Source organism: Alligator sinensis, unplaced genomic scaffold (genome assembly GCF_000455745.1).
Source record: "Alligator sinensis unplaced genomic scaffold, ASM45574v1 scaffold130_2, whole genome shotgun sequence".
NCBI lineage: Eukaryota > Metazoa > Chordata > Crocodylia > Alligatoridae > Alligator > Alligator sinensis.
In genome coordinates, this window is record NW_005841913.1 from 1,411,385 (window position 1) to 1,432,179 (window position 20,795).

At 41.8% G+C, this 20,795-nt stretch overlaps 1 protein-coding gene across 1 annotated transcript in view; it reads right to left on the reverse strand.

The window, feature by feature from the left end:
- Positions 1–20,795, reverse strand: part of NBAS (neuroblastoma amplified sequence) — a 383,345-nt gene that overhangs the window by 213,692 nt on the left and 148,858 nt on the right. Inside the window, exons 31-33 of the mRNA XM_025198082.1 lie at positions 16,447–16,559; positions 12,876–12,989; positions 960–1,073 (exon numbers count right to left, since the gene is read on the reverse strand). Coding sequence (XP_025053867.1) covers positions 960–1,073; positions 12,876–12,989; positions 16,447–16,559 — 341 coding nt within the window. The remainder of the gene's footprint in view (positions 1–959; positions 1,074–12,875; positions 12,990–16,446; positions 16,560–20,795) is intronic.

Below are 20,795 nucleotides of genomic sequence, written 5' to 3' on the forward strand. Positions count from 1 at the left end.
AATCATGCTATGGAAATAAAGGCTATCTGAATTACAATTCATAAATTCCAGCAGACAGTAGGTAGTTTTGGGGAGCTGTTGCAGGCCAATCAGCACCCTCTCCTCCCCCACCAGCAACAGCTCACCAAACCCAGAGCCCGCAGGCCCTGTGGCTCCTCCCTGCCACTGCCACCTCCATCAATGCCCAGTAGCCATTGAGCACACAGCCCCAGCCCTGGCCTACCCTGTGCCCGCTCTGGACTTGCCCCAGCCAGAATGGACCAGTTCTGGACCAGCACGCACAGCCTCAGCCCCAGCCCATCCCATGCCTGCTCTGGACCAGCCCACCCACAATGAACAGCGGCAGCAGTGCTGGGGCAGAAGCTGCTGCTGGGCACAGGGGAAAAGCGGCCACCCCCAAACTCGCCGTTGCAGGCCCCTCTTGCTGCAGCTACCGAGCAAGCGCTGGGGTGTCCTGCAGCTCCTTTCTACTGCCACGGAGGCAGTGCTGGTGATGGTGACTGAGAGGAGCCATAGGGCAACCAAAGTAGAAGCTCTTGGCAGCTGCAGCAAAAAGGGACCCGCAGCAGTGACAGGGGGTGGCCACTTTTTCCTCACGCCCAGCAGCACCTTCTGCACAGGTGCTGCCATTGCCATTCATCATGGGCAGGTCAGTCCGGAGTAGGCTCAGGGTGGGCTGGGATCGGGGATGCGCACTCAGGTCCCCACCAGTCTCCATGGGGCTGGGGCTAGGGCCAGAGCCAGGGCTGGCAGCAGCAACCGGAAGGAGCTGCCCCAGCCCCACTGAGTACTTGGGGGTAGCAGGACATGTACCACAGGCTGGATGGTGCCTGGACCAGGCGGGACAGAAAGAATCACCAGAGGCCAGATTGGGCTCCCGGGCCATATTTTGCCCACCCGATCTAGGGCCACATGTTACATTTTGACATAATGATGTCAAACAGATTTGTTTACCTTACCTGTGGCCATAAGCTCTTGACAATGCATACTAGCTGATTTGTAGTCCTGAAAATGGAGAGCTTGTTCCACTAAAAGGATCAAAACTTGGCCTTTTCTTTCCATCTGGTCATCTCCTGTAGGTAAAGTCACAAGTGCTTTTATTAATTATTTTAAAGTCAATAGAAATTAAATCTGTAGCACTCCGTAGCATGAAAAGAACCCATTTTCAGGCATAGAACAGTGGTTTGTTTGCTACCAACAGGCAGTAAGTCTTCCTGACAGAACCAATGAAAAATTTCAGTCATTAATGAATTTAAATGCTAAAACCCTATACTCAATATTGCTAAGGAATTTGCACCGCACCATTAGATATGCTAAGGAAAAATCCCTCTGGAAAAAAATAAATATGGCCTTCTTGATCAACTTTTATTTATATGTTAGCCAAGATCTTCAGAACTGGGGTCCTAATATTTAGCCCTTTAAAAATCAGATGTCTAATGTAAGTTTAACAGTGCTGTTGGGTAGGAACTGTTCCCAAGTCCCATTATTTCATAGGCAGACAAGGTTCCTTGGGTGAATTTGATATCTTTTATTAGACCAACCCATTATTTCATAGTATTTTCAGTACTGTATCATGGCAAACCTGACACATCTTGGGGAGAGAGACCAATGAAGAGTAACTAGCAACTCAACAAGTAGGACACTCATCCAGGATGTGGAGTGATTCAAATGTAAATCTGGGTTATACAAGAGCCTGATATTTTTTTCAACCAAAACAACATTATTCAATTTTTGCATTCTTAGTCATTTAAGGTAAGCATGTAGAGGATACCAACTGCAGTCTCAAAAGGAAAAAAACTCCATCTGATTTTCCATGTTCTGACCTTCTGCATTGTGCATTGCTGTCACTGTGCTCTTGCTCTCTATTAACCTCATGCTCAGACTAAGGTTTAAGTTGTTATTGAAGGCTTTGAGAATTAGTTTGTTCAACTGCTTATCACTAAGCAACAACAGATTGCTGTTCCTAAGCAATGCATTTAAAAAACAAAATAAAATATGACCAATACAGAAATAAAAAAAAAAATCCTTTCTTTTGAACCCATGCATCTAGTATGTTTAGCCCTGTGTTCTGATAAAGTTTATCTTATAGGTTTGAACATAAAATAGAAATTGAGTCAGGAATATTTATTCTGGATAAATCTCCGTTTCCTTTTGAAAACCAATTGTAATCAGTGCCTATAATCTTCCTTTCATGTTTTTGCAACCTTGTATTGCTCCCTTTACTTGGCACTTTGCTATAAACACAGTGGATTGCATATTTTATAGGAAGGGGCAATAAAACACACAGGAGTAAGGTACAATTCTATGTATTTCAATTCGTGAGAGAACTATAGAGATGGACTAATCGGAATTAAAGGGACTCTTTCAATACACTTTTTTAAAACGTTTTCCCTCTTCTCAAGTATCAAAGATTTAAGGATGCTATGCTGATAGAGCCATATTAAAGTAAATCAGTTTATGTCACTGCATAAATATATCTGTCTTGGAATAATTCAACTCTATTTAGCAACATTAAATCGATCTGTGTTAAAGTATTATAAAACAATGAAAAGCTACTGATTTTCAAGCCATGTGGTTATTTTGTTTAGTTTCACTCATTTAATTCAACAAAGGCAGAACACATTTTTTGGCTTTTTTTTTTTCTTTTAAAGGTTCACATAAATTCTGCTCACTGACATTCATAAAGACTGGACTGCTCCATTTAAAGAGCTCAACTAAATGCCTCTAGTTCCAATATGAATGAACCATCTTTGAGAGTGGGAGGATACCTTGGCCTCTGTATTCACTCTTTTGCCTGTTAATAGTATTGCCAATTATTCACAATCATGACTTGTGAGACATGAACTTTCTGCCCAAGGGAGTTGGACTACAGGCTCCTCTCCTTTCATCCAAGCAAATGAACTGCAATTAAATCAAAAACAACTTTTGGTCATTTCCACACTTGGCTAATTTGAATTGGTGACATATAAAAGGGAAATGTTCCTATTTCTTCCACCCGCCACCCTGTGGCCACCCCACATGCCTGACAGCTTTCTAATGTACTGTACCTACATAGAGATTTGTCTCTCAGCAGCAGGCACACAAGAGAGGCAATAAAAGTGTAGTAATCGGATTTTTGTTATTCAGATTTCAGCTAGGCCAATAATCGACTGCAATTTATTTCTGCTTAAAATCAGTAGGGGCCCACTTGGAGCTGGGAATTGTTTTTTTCTTAATTTAGCCTGAGTGATCATATGGTGAAGCATTTTTTTTTTCCTTTTTGCTAATTTATTTTGGAGCAGTGGGATACATCTCTGCATGTTTTATAAGAGCATAAGAACAGAAAGATCAGCATCATTCTCTCTGCACTCTGTCACTCTTGTCTGTATTCTACCTACACTCTTCTCATTTAAACTTCCATTATCTTGATGCACACTGTTATACCAAAGGGTAACTGTCAACTCCAATACAACTAGCAAATCCCCTGCAATGCACAGCTAGAACCTTCCCCCCACCCCCCCAATGTGGTCTGCACTGACTCAGTGTAGTCACTTAATATGTTACAACCTGCAGATTTCCAGCGTCTTTTCATTTTTCTAATTAGACCTGAAAACTTACTGCCACAGCTTCATGGCTTGTGACCTGGGATCTAAATCATATAAAATTGATGTAGCTTTCAAATTCTAGATCCTCAATCCCTATCCCTTGCACTACTGACTAGAGATATTCAAGATGAGAAGGGAAAAAGAAAGCGACCATCAGTGAGATGAATGTCATCATAACAAGCTTATTTCTCTATATACTAATTCTGTACCTTTTTTAATGTTAAACAACGCTTACATCCAAGTTGAATATATATAAGGGTACTGGGAACCAGGATCTCCTGGGTTTCCAGTTCCCAGATAGACTACTGATTCGTCGATTGCTGTAAAAAACTTACTGTAGGTGCATCAACACAAAACATTTACTGTGGAGCTGACTAATTAGCTCCACAGTAAAATGTCACTGTCTACACATATGGTGTTATTAAAACAGACTAAACTAATTAACTCCACCATAGGATGGTACTGCCAGACACAAGTACTATCCTATTGCCAAGTTATTTACTCCGCTGCAATGCACATGTAGACGGTGACAAGGCTGGCTGGGGCACAAAGGGTGCTTCAGTGAAAGGGGCTGGATGCTGGCTAGCCCCACACTGAAGCACCTTTGTGCCCGAGCCAGCCCCTCCGCAGCATGTTGAGCCAGGTCACAGAAGCCCTGGGCTGACCCCCTGGGCTGACCCTGCCAGGCAGGGCTGCACTGCCCCGGAGCTCAATGTGCTGTGGACCCAGACATGTACAAATGTAGTGCCCAGGAACAATAAACTTAGGCTAGAACTGTACCAGAGGTTATTTAGCTGCATTAACAGCACATGTATATGAGCCCTGTATCTCCCTCACTTGTCTGTGAAATCATGGAAAGTAAGACTAATCTCATAATGTGTTTCTACCAGTTAAACAAGAATACTGGACAAGTTCATGTAAAGGAGTGAAAGCACCATAGTGTATAACCAGAACCCATTTTTTAAGAGGTAGTTTACCCCCTTAGATGTCTGAAATATCTTTCACTAGATAAAGCTGTCTCAGAACTATAATTTCATATGTGAGTACAAGAAAGTAGCAAGAAAATAGAAGGCCAAAACACTTAGAATCATGAAATCAAAGAAAATTAGGATTGGAAGTGACCTCGGGAAGTCATCTAATCCAACCCACTTTGGCTAGCTGGGTCTTCAAAACCTCCAAGGATGGAGAGCCCACAACCTCTCTGAGTAACCCATTTCAATGCTATACTAGATGGTTGCACACAGAGTGGTGGCGGATGGGTCATTTTCAACCTGGAGGGATGTGGGCAGTGAAGTCCCCCAGGGCTTGGTCCTGAGGCCAGTACCGTTCAACATCTTTATCAGCAATCTGGATGTGGGGGTGGAAATTACTCTGGCCAAGTTTGCTGACGACACCAAGATGCAGGGTGAGGTGGGCACGCTGGAGAGGAGGGACAGAATCCAACTAAATCTAGACAGGTTACAGAGGTGGGTGGATGAGAATAGGATGGAATTCAACACAGACAAGTGCAAGGTGCTGCATCCAGGGAGAAGGAACCAGCAACACACCTCTAGGCTGGGGAACTCCCTTTTTGTCAACACAGTGGCAGAAAGGGATCTTGGAGTTGTTGTTGACTCCAGGATGAACGTAAGTCACCAATGGGAGGAAGCGGTCAGTAAGGCTAGCTGTACCTTGTCGTGCATCTACAAATGTATCACAAGCAGGTCCAGGGAGGTGATCCTTCCCCTTTATGCGGTGTTGGTCAGGCTGCAGTTGGAGTACTACGTTCAGTTCTGGGCGCCGCACTTCAAGAGGGACATGGCTAGCATTGAGAGGGTTTAGAGGAGGGCCACTCGCATGGTCAAGGGGCAGCAGGTCAGGCCCTACGAATAGAGGATAAAGGGCCTGAATCTATTCAGCCTCCACAAGAGAAGGCTGAGAGGGGATCTGGTGGCCGTTTACAAAAACTCACCAGTAGGAATTGGGGGCGGCTCTGTTCCCCCAGCCACCACCGGGGGTTACTAGGAATAACAGCCACAAATTATTGTTAGAGAGAAGGTTCAGGCTGGACATCAGGAGATATTACTTTACAGTTAGGGCTGCCAGGCTCTGGAACGGGCTCCCAAGTGAGGTGGTACTCTCTCCTACCTTGGGGGGTCTTCAAGAGGAGGCTGGACAGATATTTGGCTGGGGTGTTATGACCCTGTACTCGTTCTTGCCTGGGACATGGGGTCAGACCTGATGAGCTGTTTAGGTCTCTTCCGACCCTAGGCACTATGAAACTATGAAATTACCCTCCTAGTGAAGAAGTTCTTCCTAATATCTAACCTAAACTTCCCTTGCTGCAAAATGAGACCATTGCTCCTTGTTCTGTCATCTGCCACCAGTGGGACCAGTCTAGCTCCAATCTCTTAGAAACCACCCTACAGGTAGCTGAAGGCTGATGTTAAATCCCCCCTCACAATCTTCTCTCATCCCAATTAAATAAGCCCAGTTTATTAAACCTCTTCTCAAAAGTGATGGTCCCCAGTGCCCTAACAATTTTCGTCGCCCTCCGCTGGACTCTCTCCAATTTGTCCACATCCATTCTGTGGGGGGGGGGTCCAAAACTGGAAACAGTATTCCAGATATGGCTTCACAAGTGCCAAAGAGAGAGGGAAAATATCTTCCCTCAATCTGCTGGCAACGGTCCTACTACTGTAGCCAGTATGCCATTTATTGTCCACTGTAACTCCCAGGTCCTTTTCTGCAGAGCTACTACTTAGCCAGTCATTCCCCAGCCTTTACCAGTATGTGGGATTGTTCCATCCTAAGTGTAGGAAATTGCATTTCTTTTTATTGAACCTCCTGAGATTTCTTTTGGTCCAATTCTCCAATTTGTCTAAATCCCTCTGAATCTAAGCCCTACTCCTCCCATCTTGGTATCATCTGCAAAGTTGCTGAGGGTGTACTCCATCTCATCTTTCAGGTCGTTGAAGACAGCAGAGAGGAGTTTGGGTCTGAAGGGCATCCTTGAACATGCAAGTGCACCCTGACCATGTCTCAAAGACATAATCTGGGGTCAGGGTGTGTTACAACTACTTAATCCATTAATGAACCATGTAGGACAAACCCTATTAACCTAGCAATCTAGTGCATTTTATTTCATGCTGAAAATTATACTAAAATTCAAAACCTACAATTTTTATCTCTAAAAATAATAGCAACATATGGGCTACTCTTGAGGTAACAATGCACAGACTGACTACAATTAACATTTGTTAACATCCTTTTGGCTACAAAGATCTATATAAGTATTCATCATATTAATGTTAGGGTGCAACCTAATAAAATAATAATTAAGAGCCAATAGACACAAAAATGCCCTTTATAAATGCCTTGCTTTTACAATCTCATTGATACATATATTTTTTATACTGATGATTAAATTTTATGAGAGTCTCCATTTACACACTATGATTATGGCTGTGTCAGCATTTCCATTTAAATTGCTGTTTTTCAAGGTTTTATTAACTTGGCCATAAAAATCAGATCTTACTTCAAACTGGTTTGAGGTCCTCACTAAAAGCAAAATTTAGCCTTTTTAAAAGCAAATACGATTATAATAAAAACCATCTTCATCATTTAAGGATTTAGTGCAAAAAAGCCTTCAGTGTTATTAAGAAGAGAAATATAGAGCCCCATCCTGCAACCTTTAAAATATGCACAAGTTCAATTAAAGTCAAAGTAATATCTAGCTTCATAAGCTTAATGAAGGACAAATTTAAAACAAGTTATCTGACTGTGGAAATATTTCCCACGTCATGTAGTAGAGAATTTAGTAAAAATCAGAAGAGAATTGGCTGAATATGAACATTCATGAATAAGAACAAGAATATTATTCAGAGTTACAATAGTTAATGCTAACAAAAGAAAAAAGGAAAGATACAAATCTCATATTTTGAAGTTTAAATTAAATCTAAAATTATGAGGAATTAGAACGAATGTGGTACAAATTGTGCCCATCTGCTTAATGAAGGGGGTCATAAACTTCATGTCAGTTACTAATGGGAAAGAGCGTATTGTGCAATATTAGTTTGCACATCTAATTACCAGGAAAACAAATGAGACAGAAACTGCACTCACAGGTCCCGTCAGTTTCATAGTTTCATAGTTTCATAGTTTTAGGGTCGGAAGGGACCTAATAGATCTTCTAGCCCGACCCCCCGCCAGGGCGGGAGAACAACAAAAAACCCTAAAAACAAAAACGGGACTCAAATGAGTCCAGCCAGGTAGGCAGCCTCTTCTTAAAGACCCCCAGGGTAGGGGCCAGCACCACCTCCCTTGGAAGTTGGTTCCAGCTCCTAGCCGCCCTAACTGTGAAGTAATTTTTTCGGATGTCCAATCTGTACCTCCTCTCCATCAACTTGTGCCCATTACTCCTTGTTATGCCAGCAGGGGCTAGGGGAAACAGCGTCTCCCCCAAACCCTTCTGGTTCCCCCTAGTGAGTTTATAGACGGTCACCAGGTCCCCCCTCAGCCTTCTCTTGTGGAGGCTGAATAGGTTCAGGTCCCGCAGTCTCTCACTGTAGGGTCTGCCCTGCTGTCCCCGGATCATGCGGGTGGCCCTCCTCTGGACCCTCTCCATGTTGTCCACATCCCTCCTGAAATGGGGCGCACAGAACTGGACACAATACTCCAGCTGCGGCCTGACCAGCGTCGCATAGAGGGGGAGGATCACCTCCCTGGCTCTACTCGAGATGCACCTGTGGATGCACGACAAGGTCCGGTTAGCCCTGCCAACCATGACCTCGCATTGTCGGCCCATGTTCATCTTGGAGTCAATAATGACACCAAGATCCCTTTCCGCCTCCGTGCTCTCAAGTAGGGAGTTCCCCATCGTATAAGTGTGCTGCTGGTTCCTACTACCCAAGTGCAGCACCCTGCACTTGTCCGTATTGAAACACATCCTGTTCCTGTTTGCCCACCCCTGTAACCTATCCAGATCCTTCTGCAATCTCTCTCTCCCTGCTAGCGTGCTCACCTCCCCCCAAATTTTGGTGTCATCAGCGAATTTAAACAGGTTGCTTTCCACCCCAACATCAAGATCGCTGATGAAGAAATTGAACAGCGCAGGCCCCAGGACCGAGCCCTGGGGGACTCCACTACCCACCTCCCCCCAAGTCGAGTATGATCCATCCACCACCACCCTCTGAGTGCGACCCTTCAGCCAATCTGCAATCCATCTGACTGTGTAGGCATCTATGCCACAGTCGCCTAGTTTATTAATTAGGATGGGGTGAGAGACGGTGTCAAAGGCCTTACTGAAGTCCAGAAAGACTACATCCACCGCGACACCTGCGTCCATGGCCTTTGTGACCTGATCATAAAAGGCAATCAGGTTGGTCTGACATGATCTCCCCCTAATAAATCCATGCTGATTGCCCCTGAGCATCATTTCTGATGCCGGCCCGTCACAAATGTGCTCCTTGATGATCTTCTCAAAGAGTTTCCCCAGGATTGAGGTAAGACTGACGGGCCTATAGTTGCCCAGGTCCTCCCTTTTCCCTTTCTTGAAGATGGGGACCACATTAGCTACCTTCCAATCATCTGGCACCTGGCCCAAGCACCACGATCGCTCGTAGAGCCGTGCCAGGGGCCCTGCAATAACCCCAGCTAGCTCCCTCAGCACCCTGGGGTGGAGAGCATCCGGACCCGCTGACTTGAACGCGTCCAGCCCCTCCAGAAGCTCTCTAACCCGGTCCTCCCCAACCTGAGGTCGGAAGGCGATCCCCTCGCGTCCGGCTTCTATCACAGCAGGGAAGTCCCGGTCCCTGCACAAGAAAACGGAGGTGAAGAATTGGTTAAAGAGGTCCGCTTTATCCTCTGACGCAACCACCAGATTGCCCCAGATTGTTAAGAAACAGCAGCATAACATGGGTGGGCAAGCAGGGCACATGGCCTGGGTGCTGCCTAGGGGGAGCGGCACCAGAAGGATGAGATGAGAGGAAGGGCAGGAGAGCACCTCACCCCAGGGCAATTGCCTGCCTTGCTGCTGCCTGCCTGGCTCTCCCTGCACTTTCCAACTACAGGAAGCAGCTAGCATAGGCAATGGCTGTCAGAGTGCAAGGCATTCTGGGACTTGTCGTTTTCTAGAGTAGCCATAGAATTCACAGCTGCTGGGGGGAGAATTGACCCCGTTTTTTGCAGCAGAAAATCAGAAAAAAAATTTTTGCCTTTTATGACGTGGGCTTTGGCAGAAAAAAACTGGGGTGAAAGTTTCTCACTGGCAACAACAAAGTCCACTGTCACTCTAGAGAACAATTCCCAGAATACCTTGCACTCCTTGACCGTGCCTGGCTCTCTACTTGCTGCTGTTCCAGTGTCTTGCAAGCAAGAAGGGAGGAGGAGGAGAGGATAAAGAGATGACTGCCCCAGGCACATTTTTCCATGCTACGCCTCTGTCAAGAAAGCTCCTTCTTTCTACTAAAGGAATAACATGGGGGAACCTGCCAGAAGGCATGCAAACTTGTGCTCACACTTTCTGCCAGTAGTTACAAGACCTTTAAACACCATTTCCCAGGTGCGTCACATTCCTTGCTGGCACAGCTGCTGGAGAGAAGCTGCAGGGAACACCCAAAAATGATGCAGGTGGGGATCTGCTGTGGTGATTTCCCTGTGACTGTAGTTCTCTGCTTGCAGAACTTCTACAGTTAAAGGCTTGTAATATAGACAAGCATTACAACCTAAAATATAACACAAGTATAACCATTTGGAAATCACTTTGTGAATGATGACCAGAAACACATACAAAAGTCCTTAAAAGGTTTGTATTTTCAAAGTACATGTGGCCAAAACCCATTTCCCATGAAGAATGAGTGCAAATTAATTCATTATAATACTTGAGATTTTATCTCTAAAGTCAAAGAGTTGTCTAATGCTCTGCTGAAATAAAATAACTACTCAGGCACAAAGTAGTTCCATTATCGCTTACATGTTACATTTTCAAACAAGCATCATCACACTTTCTTCCACCCATCATGTTGATCTATTTATCTGCTTATGCTTCTCATCTATGTATGTGTGGCTGATCTCTCATCTGATATACAGATTAAAATTTCTCTGAAGCAGGAACTGGCTTTGTTTTTTGCTTGTTCAACACCTAGCACAGTAGGACTTTGACCACAGCTAGGATTTCTAAGGCACAATGATAATATAAACAAGTTGTTGGTTGTAGTCATTACTGGGTTGTTTTTACACTTTATCTGAGTTCCTCTGAACATTGGGCCTTTCTTCTTTACAGGCAGTATCACTGAGGTTATTGATGAGACTAAAATAAAAAAGTCACACCATCCACCTGGTTGCCACAACCTATGGAGGAGGGAGAAATTACATCCAAGGGCTGCCTCATTTGCTGGAGTACAGGGATTTAATTCTTTATTTGTTTTCCAGCCTGTCATTTGTGGGACTTCACACACAAACGCACACACTACTATTCCAAACACAGTTCATTAACTGAAATCCAGTGTTTCATGACAACAGCATAAAGACTACTGACAGACATAAAAAAAACAGCAGCAACAAAAAACCAAACCCCAAAACAGTACTTTACCGGAAGAGGAAGCAAGTTTGTTCAACCCAGCTCCCCAGAGTCCATATGTATCAGGCACTTCAGTGGGGCTTTTTGGCACTTTTATCTAATAACTGATTGGTCACGTGCTTCAGCAGGGCTTTTTGACACTTATCTAATAGCGGATTCAATCAGCTATTAAATAAAAGTGCCAAAAAGCCCCGCTGAAGAGCACAATCTATACAGATTTGGGGCAAAACAGGTGAAACTAATGCAATGCCTCTTTTGGGCATGCACTAAGGCTAAAAGTAAAGCACTGGATTGGTTGTGTTTTTTTGCGCCAGACTGTTCCCCCGCCATGTCTGTGAAGCAGCCTAATTTCACAGAAAAGTTAGGATGTATTTCCTATCAGCCCTTTCTCTAAATGACGTTTTCTCAGGCAGCCCCCTTATCCCATTTCTCTGCATCTCCAGGCAGGACCCTCAGTCACTCACAACGCCATGTCTCCTGTCCCAACACCTTGTGATCCTTCCCATTGTACGCCCACTGCTCCCCATTCACTTGTAAGTATTGAAAATATTTTAAAATGAGTATGTTTAAAAGTGCAACAAAAAATGGAATTAGTGGAACATGTAAGAAGTGACAAGATGGGAAAAGTGTGTAGATTTTTTGTATCATAATGTCAGAAGTAAGTACTTCTATTAAGCAAACTGACAAAAGATAGTACTGCATTATGAGGAATTCTTCAAGAAGATACTGAAAGCAGTGAATGGGGTTAACAAGTCTTTATGCAAAGTACCTGACAGCACACACTAGTCATAATCCTCAGATCAGAAAGTCTGTGGAAAACCCATCTTAAACGCACACTGATATCTTCATATGTGTTAAAAGAAATATGACCCAAGAATTTAGCACAAGCAATACAAAGGGGAAAAATCAACAATCTGGTCTGAACAAGAGGAAGAGGAACTAGGGAAGTTATATATATAGTGGCCAGGAAGAAAAGCCAGTTTCCCTGGACAGTCTCTATCATTTCAGACAAAATCTTCACCAGTCAAGTCATAAATACAAAGTAACATAATCATCTACATTTATATTAACTGTGGATGAATGATTTAGGTATTAATATGATTAGCTGTAAACACAATCAGACTGTTAAAAACAGTTTGCTAATGAGCAGTAGAAAGCTGTACAGAAAACAGGTCGTCTCTTCTGCAAAAACAGGGAGTTATCATAGATTAGTAATGACACTATATAACCAAACTTATAAAGCATTCAGAGCTTCAACAAAAAATCCCACCCTCTAATTCATTATTTGCAAACTATAAATATATGTGATAAGCAACTGCAGACAAACTTCTGTCTAACCAACATGATTTGTGTGTACACTCAACTTTTTTCCTTACCTAAATAGGGCTGTTTTTACATCAAGCTGGCTTATGTGACAGGGACAAGAGATTTACTAAAACATTAATACAAACAATTGAGGCAAAGTCATAAAATATTCTAACTTGTAAATCCAGTTTTGACATAAGCTTTTCCTGAAATCCCAAATTAGACAAGGCTCTTATTTTATGTATTAGGGAAGGTCACAACAGTTGAATACAAGATTAATCCTATAAAATATATGTCTTCCTTGAAGCCTGTTCTCCTAAAGGACATTTAGTGACATCCTTGAACATATCCCAATGATTAACTCAAGTGCCCTACAGCATAGCAAAAATATATGCTGGCATTGCAGTTTAACATTTACAACAGTTTACCTGCAACCCTTAGCAGATTTGCAAGTCCCAGGAGCTTGGCAGACTGTTTGTAGTTTGTTGGCAACTGAGCAAGACAGTCCTTGATGATAGTAAGTCGATCAGAACATAAACGCACTGTTCAAAGAAAAACATGCATTAAAGACAGATTACAATGTGTGAGCTTTAATATTAATCTATACTCTGCACCCCTCCCCCACCCAAAAACAAATCAAGAACCAAAGTAGTCACTCACATTTCATAAACAGAATACCCCATGTATATATTCACATTGGGATAATGTACATGACTCCCTAAATTTCACTTTGCAGTACTGCCAATTCCCACCAGTTTTAACTCAGAAACCACACCAAAAGAATACAAGTTTGGATTTAAAAGCATAGCCTTTTCCTCTTATAAACAATGTTAGTTCTTTGTATGTCTTTTGGGTATGGAGGTTTTAAAGCTTTCATCCACAGTAGGGAGAGCAAGAAATTTTGTTTTATAGAAAGAATATGACCCAGTAGACAGTACAAGAAGCACTAAATAAAAAGTGAAACCCACAAAAATATTGCAAGATTTGCAATATTGAATTTAGAAAAAATGGTTCACAGCTTTATAAAAAAAATTAAGTACTTTATTTGCCAACTTGTCTCTACATGTGTCCTGCAGACCTTAAGGATGGAAAGAAACATGGATAGATAAAATGTTTAAACTGTTATAATTTAACAATTACAGTCTCAAGAGTGATCTCCAGACACACAAAGTATTTCCCTCAGTCCTGAAAAGCTTGCAAATTATATGAATTTGCAGGCATATTTTACTAAGAATAACAGTTACCTACATTACATATTTTAATACTGATAAGTCTACGATGGGTTTACAATGCTACATTTTAAATTGTTCAAGTGTTGAGCTTCAAATTTGCTTTGAGCAAACTTGGCAGTCCAAAACAGACAAAATAGTCTGTTTCATATTGTTAGACAATTTGTGATGAATGTAGAATAGGGGTGTCAAACTCATCTAGCCTTACAGATCCTCCCACCCTCTGTCCATTGCACACCCTAGGCTGGCCAGGGAGGGCGATGAATGCATTGTGTGTCCTGGAGTGGCCAAAGTAGGCACCATCTGCAGCATGTGCCCTAGACCAGCCAGGGTAAGCACCATGTGCAGCGCACATCAGGGGCCCTATACACAGGTTTGGTCCAGTGGGTGGGTCAACTTGGGATCCAAGGACAGCACTGGAAACTGGATGATAGACCTCCATGGGATGGATTTGGCCTACAAGCCATTTCTTTCACACTCCTGATGTAGAGCACTAGTCATTAAGTCTTCCTACATAATACTGAATTAATAAAATCTTTACATCTATTGACTGCAGTAGTCAAATTTGTCAGAGTATCACATTCTAAGTAGAGGTAACAGTACAGGTCACACAAACACTGTGATTTTATAAATAATGTGGGGAATTTCAATACTGGCCTTTACTGTGCTTCACCACTGAATTCAATGAGGAAAAAGTTAGGCCATCGCTGACCCCTTTTGAACATATTACACTGGTATAATTCAGTGATGGCACAGCCTCTAGCTCACATGGTTCCTTACGGGTTCAGAAATCTGGCAGCGAGGAGTGGTGGAAATGAGCACTGCCACCTCTCCCATATCACCAAATTTCTAAGCGCTGCAGGCCAGATGACATGGCCCTGAATGTATTTTAAAAACTTTCCCCGTGCCCCCAGGGGTTCAGGTTCAAATCTTAATTTTTAACCTGATGGAACATTAAAGAGCTTTTTATGGCATTTCCTTCTTAAAATGGAACTAGTGTACTTTTTGAAACTTACTTGATGGGATGGTTTTACGTATCTGATTTTTAATTAAATTATATTGCTAAGTACTGAAGTCAGTACTCATGTGGCCTCTGAACACATTTCGGCAATTAACTAGGGACTACGGTTCAGTTTAAAGAAAAAAATGGAATGGACAGACAAAGAGAATAGGATACAAGTCTAAAGAAAAGCTAAGCTAACAAAATTAAGACAAAATAGTTGAAGTTTAAAGGTAATTTTCATACCCACAAAGAGCCTCAGAAAGCTGCTATATGCAATCTCACAATACATTCTTTCCTCCCTTTAGCATTAAGGTCACATACCTGCTGGGAACTTTAATGACATTTTTTAAATATCTGAACTACTGTGGGACAGTATGTATTTTGGATGAATTTTTGATTGCTGTATGAAAAAAACAATTAAAGAATTTCTAATCCCTTACTATATTGGCTTGATTATTTGTAAGATTTTGCAGAAAAATATAAAGCAGTTCCAATGAGACTGATAGGCTTGATTTCACAAATGAGCATCTGATTTGCCATCACTGACAGGTAATATTAAAACTGGTTTCAAATGTGGATAGTTTAATGCTGATGACTGACACACGTGGGGGAAAAAAACTGTGCTTTACTGGAAGCAGCAGTGCATTAGTTCAACCTGGTTCCGCAGCATCCATGTAGATCACACACTTCAACGGGGCTTTTTGGCGCTTTTATCTGAAGTTGATTCAATCTGCCATTAGTAAAAGCAACATAAAAGCCCTGCTAAAGCACCTGATCTATATAAACATTGGGTGAGCTGGGTCCAACTAACGTGCTGCCTCTTTTGGGCAGCTGGGCAGCTGGGTTCGGCGTGGGAGTGCGCCAATTTTAAAGTGAAGAGCCGTCTTTTGTTTTTTTCACATCTGCAAGCAGCCCACGTGATTTAGTAAATGAAACCAGCATAAAGGAGATTTGATGCCAGTCAAACAGTTTATAAACTGAACAAAATAACCAAATAAAATTCATCTTTAAAATGTAGCAACCACTGCACTGATTTTCAACTTTCTGCTATAAGATTTCCATATTTTCTAATATACCAAATGTGTTTCTTTCATGTTTTAAAATTATTTTGGGGTAGATAAAAACAAAGGGGAGTTTCCTTTGAATGTAAAAATGGCAACCACAAGTGTACAAAGTAGTTGTCCTAAAGTATGCACATCTGAGCATTGAGGTTGACTATCAAGTTGCCTTATAGGAATATATGAAACAGTAAAACCACCTGCTAAAGAAAGGAAATTTTACTTTTCAACTGAAACTAATCTGCAGATTACAATAACACTCTCTCACAGGCTGTTTTAAAACAAATAAATGCATAAATATTCTGTTTTATTTTATTTTACAGCAGTTTAATCCATACAGTGTCCTCAGAAGTCAATCAGAGATGTAGATACTTATCATGATTATCTTAAAAAATCTTAAAAATTAAAAAAAAGAAAAACAGATTCATGAATACAAATTACATTTAAAGGCATGTTTTCCTCACAGAATGTCCCCAAAGTGTTTTTACAAACTGAAAACATAAGACTCTGAGCCAAAGTACTTATACACAAGCTTAAATTTATGCATTCAGCACATACTATTGACTACAGTGGGACTACTTAAGTACTTCAACTTGTGCACCTGACTAAATGTTTTGCCGGACTGAAGTATAAATTAAATGATTTTCAGCTAAGAAACTGTGTTTCACATTCACCAAGCCATTGTGTACATAATACAAATGTAGAGTACCTTGCAAAGGCAAAATGGTCACACCAAACTCCTCAAGATAGCTAAAAGCACGAATAAGATCCAGCTCCTCCTGAATAGCACTAGGACAATCTTCAATAAGTTGTAAACAGCACCTAAGTAAATAAAGGGAAGGGGACTGTATAAACCTTGGTAAGAAATCAACAGTACTGTTTCCATGTCTAGAAAAAACAACATCACCTGCTATGGAAGCTAGGAAACTGTGAAACAACAATTTATTGTATTTTTTAAATGTCAAACTAATTAATACCAATTATAAGTGTTTTAGGAGTTTCACAATACTGTCATATTAGCAGATTAAATCTGTGATACCCAAAAGTACAGAATGATAATGTTTCTTAATTGGGTTTTGAAACAAAGTAACGAGAAGTACAAGAAATTTAGAAAGGAGGCTATAATAGTTCAGCATGTTTAGCCAACGAGACATTTGAAACTCATGCATTTGTTTAGACAATCTGTGTTGTATTTAGGGTTACATTTTGTTAAACTGCCAATGTTATTTCAGTTTTGGCATACACAGTACACAATTAAAGATAGTATATAGCAGGGGTCGGCATTGTTTTTTGGGCAGAGTGCTAAAAACAGCCGTAAACTCAATTTATAAGAAGTTGGCATGCCAGGGGCAGAGAGCAAGGGATCCACAAGGAGTCTGATCCTGGCTGTGGCAGCACAGCCCTGGCCCCACCCCAAGGCATGCATGCCAAGCAAAATGCCTTTGGGTGCCACACTCTGGCATGCGTGCCAGGGTTTGCCTACCCCGTGGTATATAGTTTCCAAAAAGGTTAAGAGAAAAAAAATAAGTTGTAAACAACCTCCCAATGCTCTGTAAAGGAAAAAAAAAATAGTGTATGAAGTAAAGTGATAGATTTAAAATTGCAAATACAAATTTGTGTTTACAAATGATCATTATAGAACTGTTATTATGTAATATGTTAATACACTTGAGAAATGGCATTACATTTTTTGATCTTTTAAACAAGCTTTTCATCATACAATGAGCACATTGACAGAGGCATGACTAAAGGAACCTGTTTATCATGTCACAAATATGTGTATTTGGCATTTGAAAATCATCCCTGTATTTTTCATATAATCTGAGAAATGAAATAATAAGTTAAAATAATGCAATTAGCTGTCTTCGTGCCTGGAAACTCAGGTTTTCCTCAACTGACCAACCTTTTAGGGATTGAGGTTAGATGAAGATTAGTAGAACTGTAAAACAGGTAAGGAATTAAACAAAGCAGAGGTAGGCCAACCTGTGGCACATGCTACAAATGGCACAGGCAGATCCGGAAGGGAGCAGAGATCACAGCAACAGGGTATGAAGCAGAAAGAAGACCAGCATATTGTTCAGGGATCACAGAGGAAGTAGCAGAAAGTAGACCAGTAGACTCGGCAGAGGAAGGGCAAGCAGGGAGAGTTTGGTGCTAATTTATAATATGCCTGGGCCAAACGATTGAGGGCAATGAATGAAAAAGTATCAGTCAGGGAAAGTTACCAGTAAAATTCAAGGATCAACATCAGGATAATTTCTGTTTAGTATGCTCATTTATGACCTTAATACAAACAAAAAAAATACAGGCGTGACCTAATAAATTTTGCTGATCACACAAAATTAAGAAGCACAGCTGGAATCCACAGAGGAGGACAGGAATATCACAGAGACAGAAATGAATAACCTTGAAGAAATTCAGTAACAAAAGCAGGATGAAATCCAATAGCACAAATGTCAAGTCCTACAGATAAAAGAGAATTTCTGCTATGAACTGGGAAGTCATTAATGGGAAGTTCCAGAGAAGGAGAAAGAACTAGGCACATTAATCAATCACTGGATGACTAAGAGGCACTAACAAGAGGCAAAGAAAAACGAAACAGACAAAGGTGATTAGAATAGATCAAGGAATCTATTTTCAGTAGACGGGGATATAAATGTTATTGTACAAGGCACTGATACAACCTCTTCTCGGAGACTGCATACATATCAGCAAAGTTCAAGAAACGTTTATTCAAACTGGAACATAATCTGAGAAAACTGAGCTACTAGAACGATCACAAGAATGAAGACCCTATTTTATGAAGGAAGATTAAAAAATAACCCCCTCCCTTCCTGCTCTCCCCATCCCCCCTTCCCCGCCACCTTGCCTCCCTGCTGGCTGTTGTTAGTGGGGCTCCGGCCCCTAGCTCCAAGGAACAGACCCGAGGAAGTGAGGCCTTGCCCCCCCTGCTCCGTCACCTCCATTGTGGCAGTGCTCCAGTCCCCATCATCCCCCTCTGCCTCCAAGAAGCAGGGGAGGGGGGCCAGGCCAGCAGAGCTTGGCGTTCTGCTGTCTGTCCCTGTCTGTGTAGGGCACTCTGATTGGCTGCCGAGACAGCCAATCAGAGCACAAATAAAGCATATGGACAGACAGACAGACTTAGGGTTTTATAATATTAGAATTCCATCTCCAGTATACAACCTTCTCTACATGCAAGTAAGTAACTATGCATTTAGTTTACTGAGCCCAGATACAAATGGAGATATTCAAAGATTTATGCAACTATTTTAATGTAAATATTCCAATGCCTCTGAATCGCACCTAGTGATCTTGTTATGTCGGATTTGTGACAAGGAATCAATGAATTTTTAAGGATGTACTCATGCCTATTCTACCATTTTGGCATTCAAAACAGAAGAGGCAGAGTTTACAATCTGAGATAAAACTAAATAAAGTTTCCAGAAAAGGTGATGATAATACCTACACATCACACAGATGTGAAGGGTAGCTTCTGCACAGTTTGAAACAAATTGAGGGAAGAAAGGGAAGCACCTTTAAGGATTAATCCACAGTTGTGTCTGATGACTTAAGGGCTGTGTTGAATAAAGAAGCTGTAGACATATTTGCCAGACAAGTCAAAAGGATGTTTGACATTGGCATCACTGCAAGGATCAATGGATTTGCTCTGAAAGGCTACCTAGACTACACTTCTTTTTCATTTGAATCCTAAAATTCATACAAAACTGAATGTCTAAAACTAAAGTACAGCTATAAATACAGAGCTACACTTTCCAAAAAAAAGTGTATATGAATGCAACAAAGCTGAATATAAAGGGAAAATGCCTTACTGTCTTCAACCTATGTGCAGTAGCCCCCGCACAAACAAACAGGAAAAATGTGCATAGGGTAGGCTCATACATCCTAAAATGGTAAAGAGAACGTCTCCTCTACATGAATCCTTTGCCGAAAAGCTGACTAGTAGCTGGTGGCATTTGAAAAAAGAAGAAAAGCAGACCCTGGAATCATCTTAACTTTGACTAACTAAGCAAGTTTATATGAAATGTATAAGCATCTGACTGTTCCTACTGTATTTTATCATTTAGCTTCAAGGTTAATATTTGAGGTGATCTTGAGATTTGTCTCTTGGTTTGTTCTCTCAATTTACCCTGAGATTATAAGAAAAATAAAAAACCTGAATGCATTAATTTGTTTTCCTAGTTGTGGTTTCCCACATAAATATCTTAACAGCTTTATTCATTATTATTCCTGTTGATGGAGAAAGAAAAACAGTAAAACTCTCATTAAAAAAGATGGTTGTGTTTCTTAACACTAACCCAAATTGTGACCCAGTTCGCACAATGTAAGGCCAAGTACAGATGTTCAGTTTACACTGGGAGAACTGCTATTCTCCAAGTAGAAACCAAAAGTGTATAAATGTTTACTTTTCCTCCCTCAGCAAAAGTGCCCACTTTTTGAGAAAAAAAGACCCCACAACATCCACGGTTATGTCACTCCCAGAAGAGTTTCTCCTGCAAGACTGAACTTCTCCTGGCTTTTCCCTGGCTTGATTATTCCTATGAACCAAGAGAAGAGCTGGGAAAAAGGTTCCCTGCCTTCCCAAGACCAGGGTCACCCTGTTCCCCTGTGTCCCATAGCCACAGGTAACAGAGAGGTAACAGAAGCAGCAGCCACTGCTCCCTGGTTTCAGGAAGAGGTAGAGATTTGGCCAGATCCCACTGTCTTCCGTTTGCCACCCAGCTGAATGGCAAGACAGAGATTTAAAAAGCCAGCAGCTGAAAAACAGGGTTCAGGGACTGTGCTCCCAGCCACCAGCTTTTAAATCACTGCCCTGCAGCTCAGCTATCTGGCAAGGGGAAGCCAGAAACAGCTGAACAGGTTTTCCCCAAGCCTTGCTTCTGACAGCCAAGTTTAAAATCACGGCTCAACTGGACAGCCAGGAGGAGAAGGGACCCTTGTGTCCTCTGCTCCTGGCACCCCTGGATTCAACTTGTCACCTTCACTGCTCATCTGAATTTGGCATGGGGGGGGGGGGGGGGGGGGGGGGGGACGAGGGGG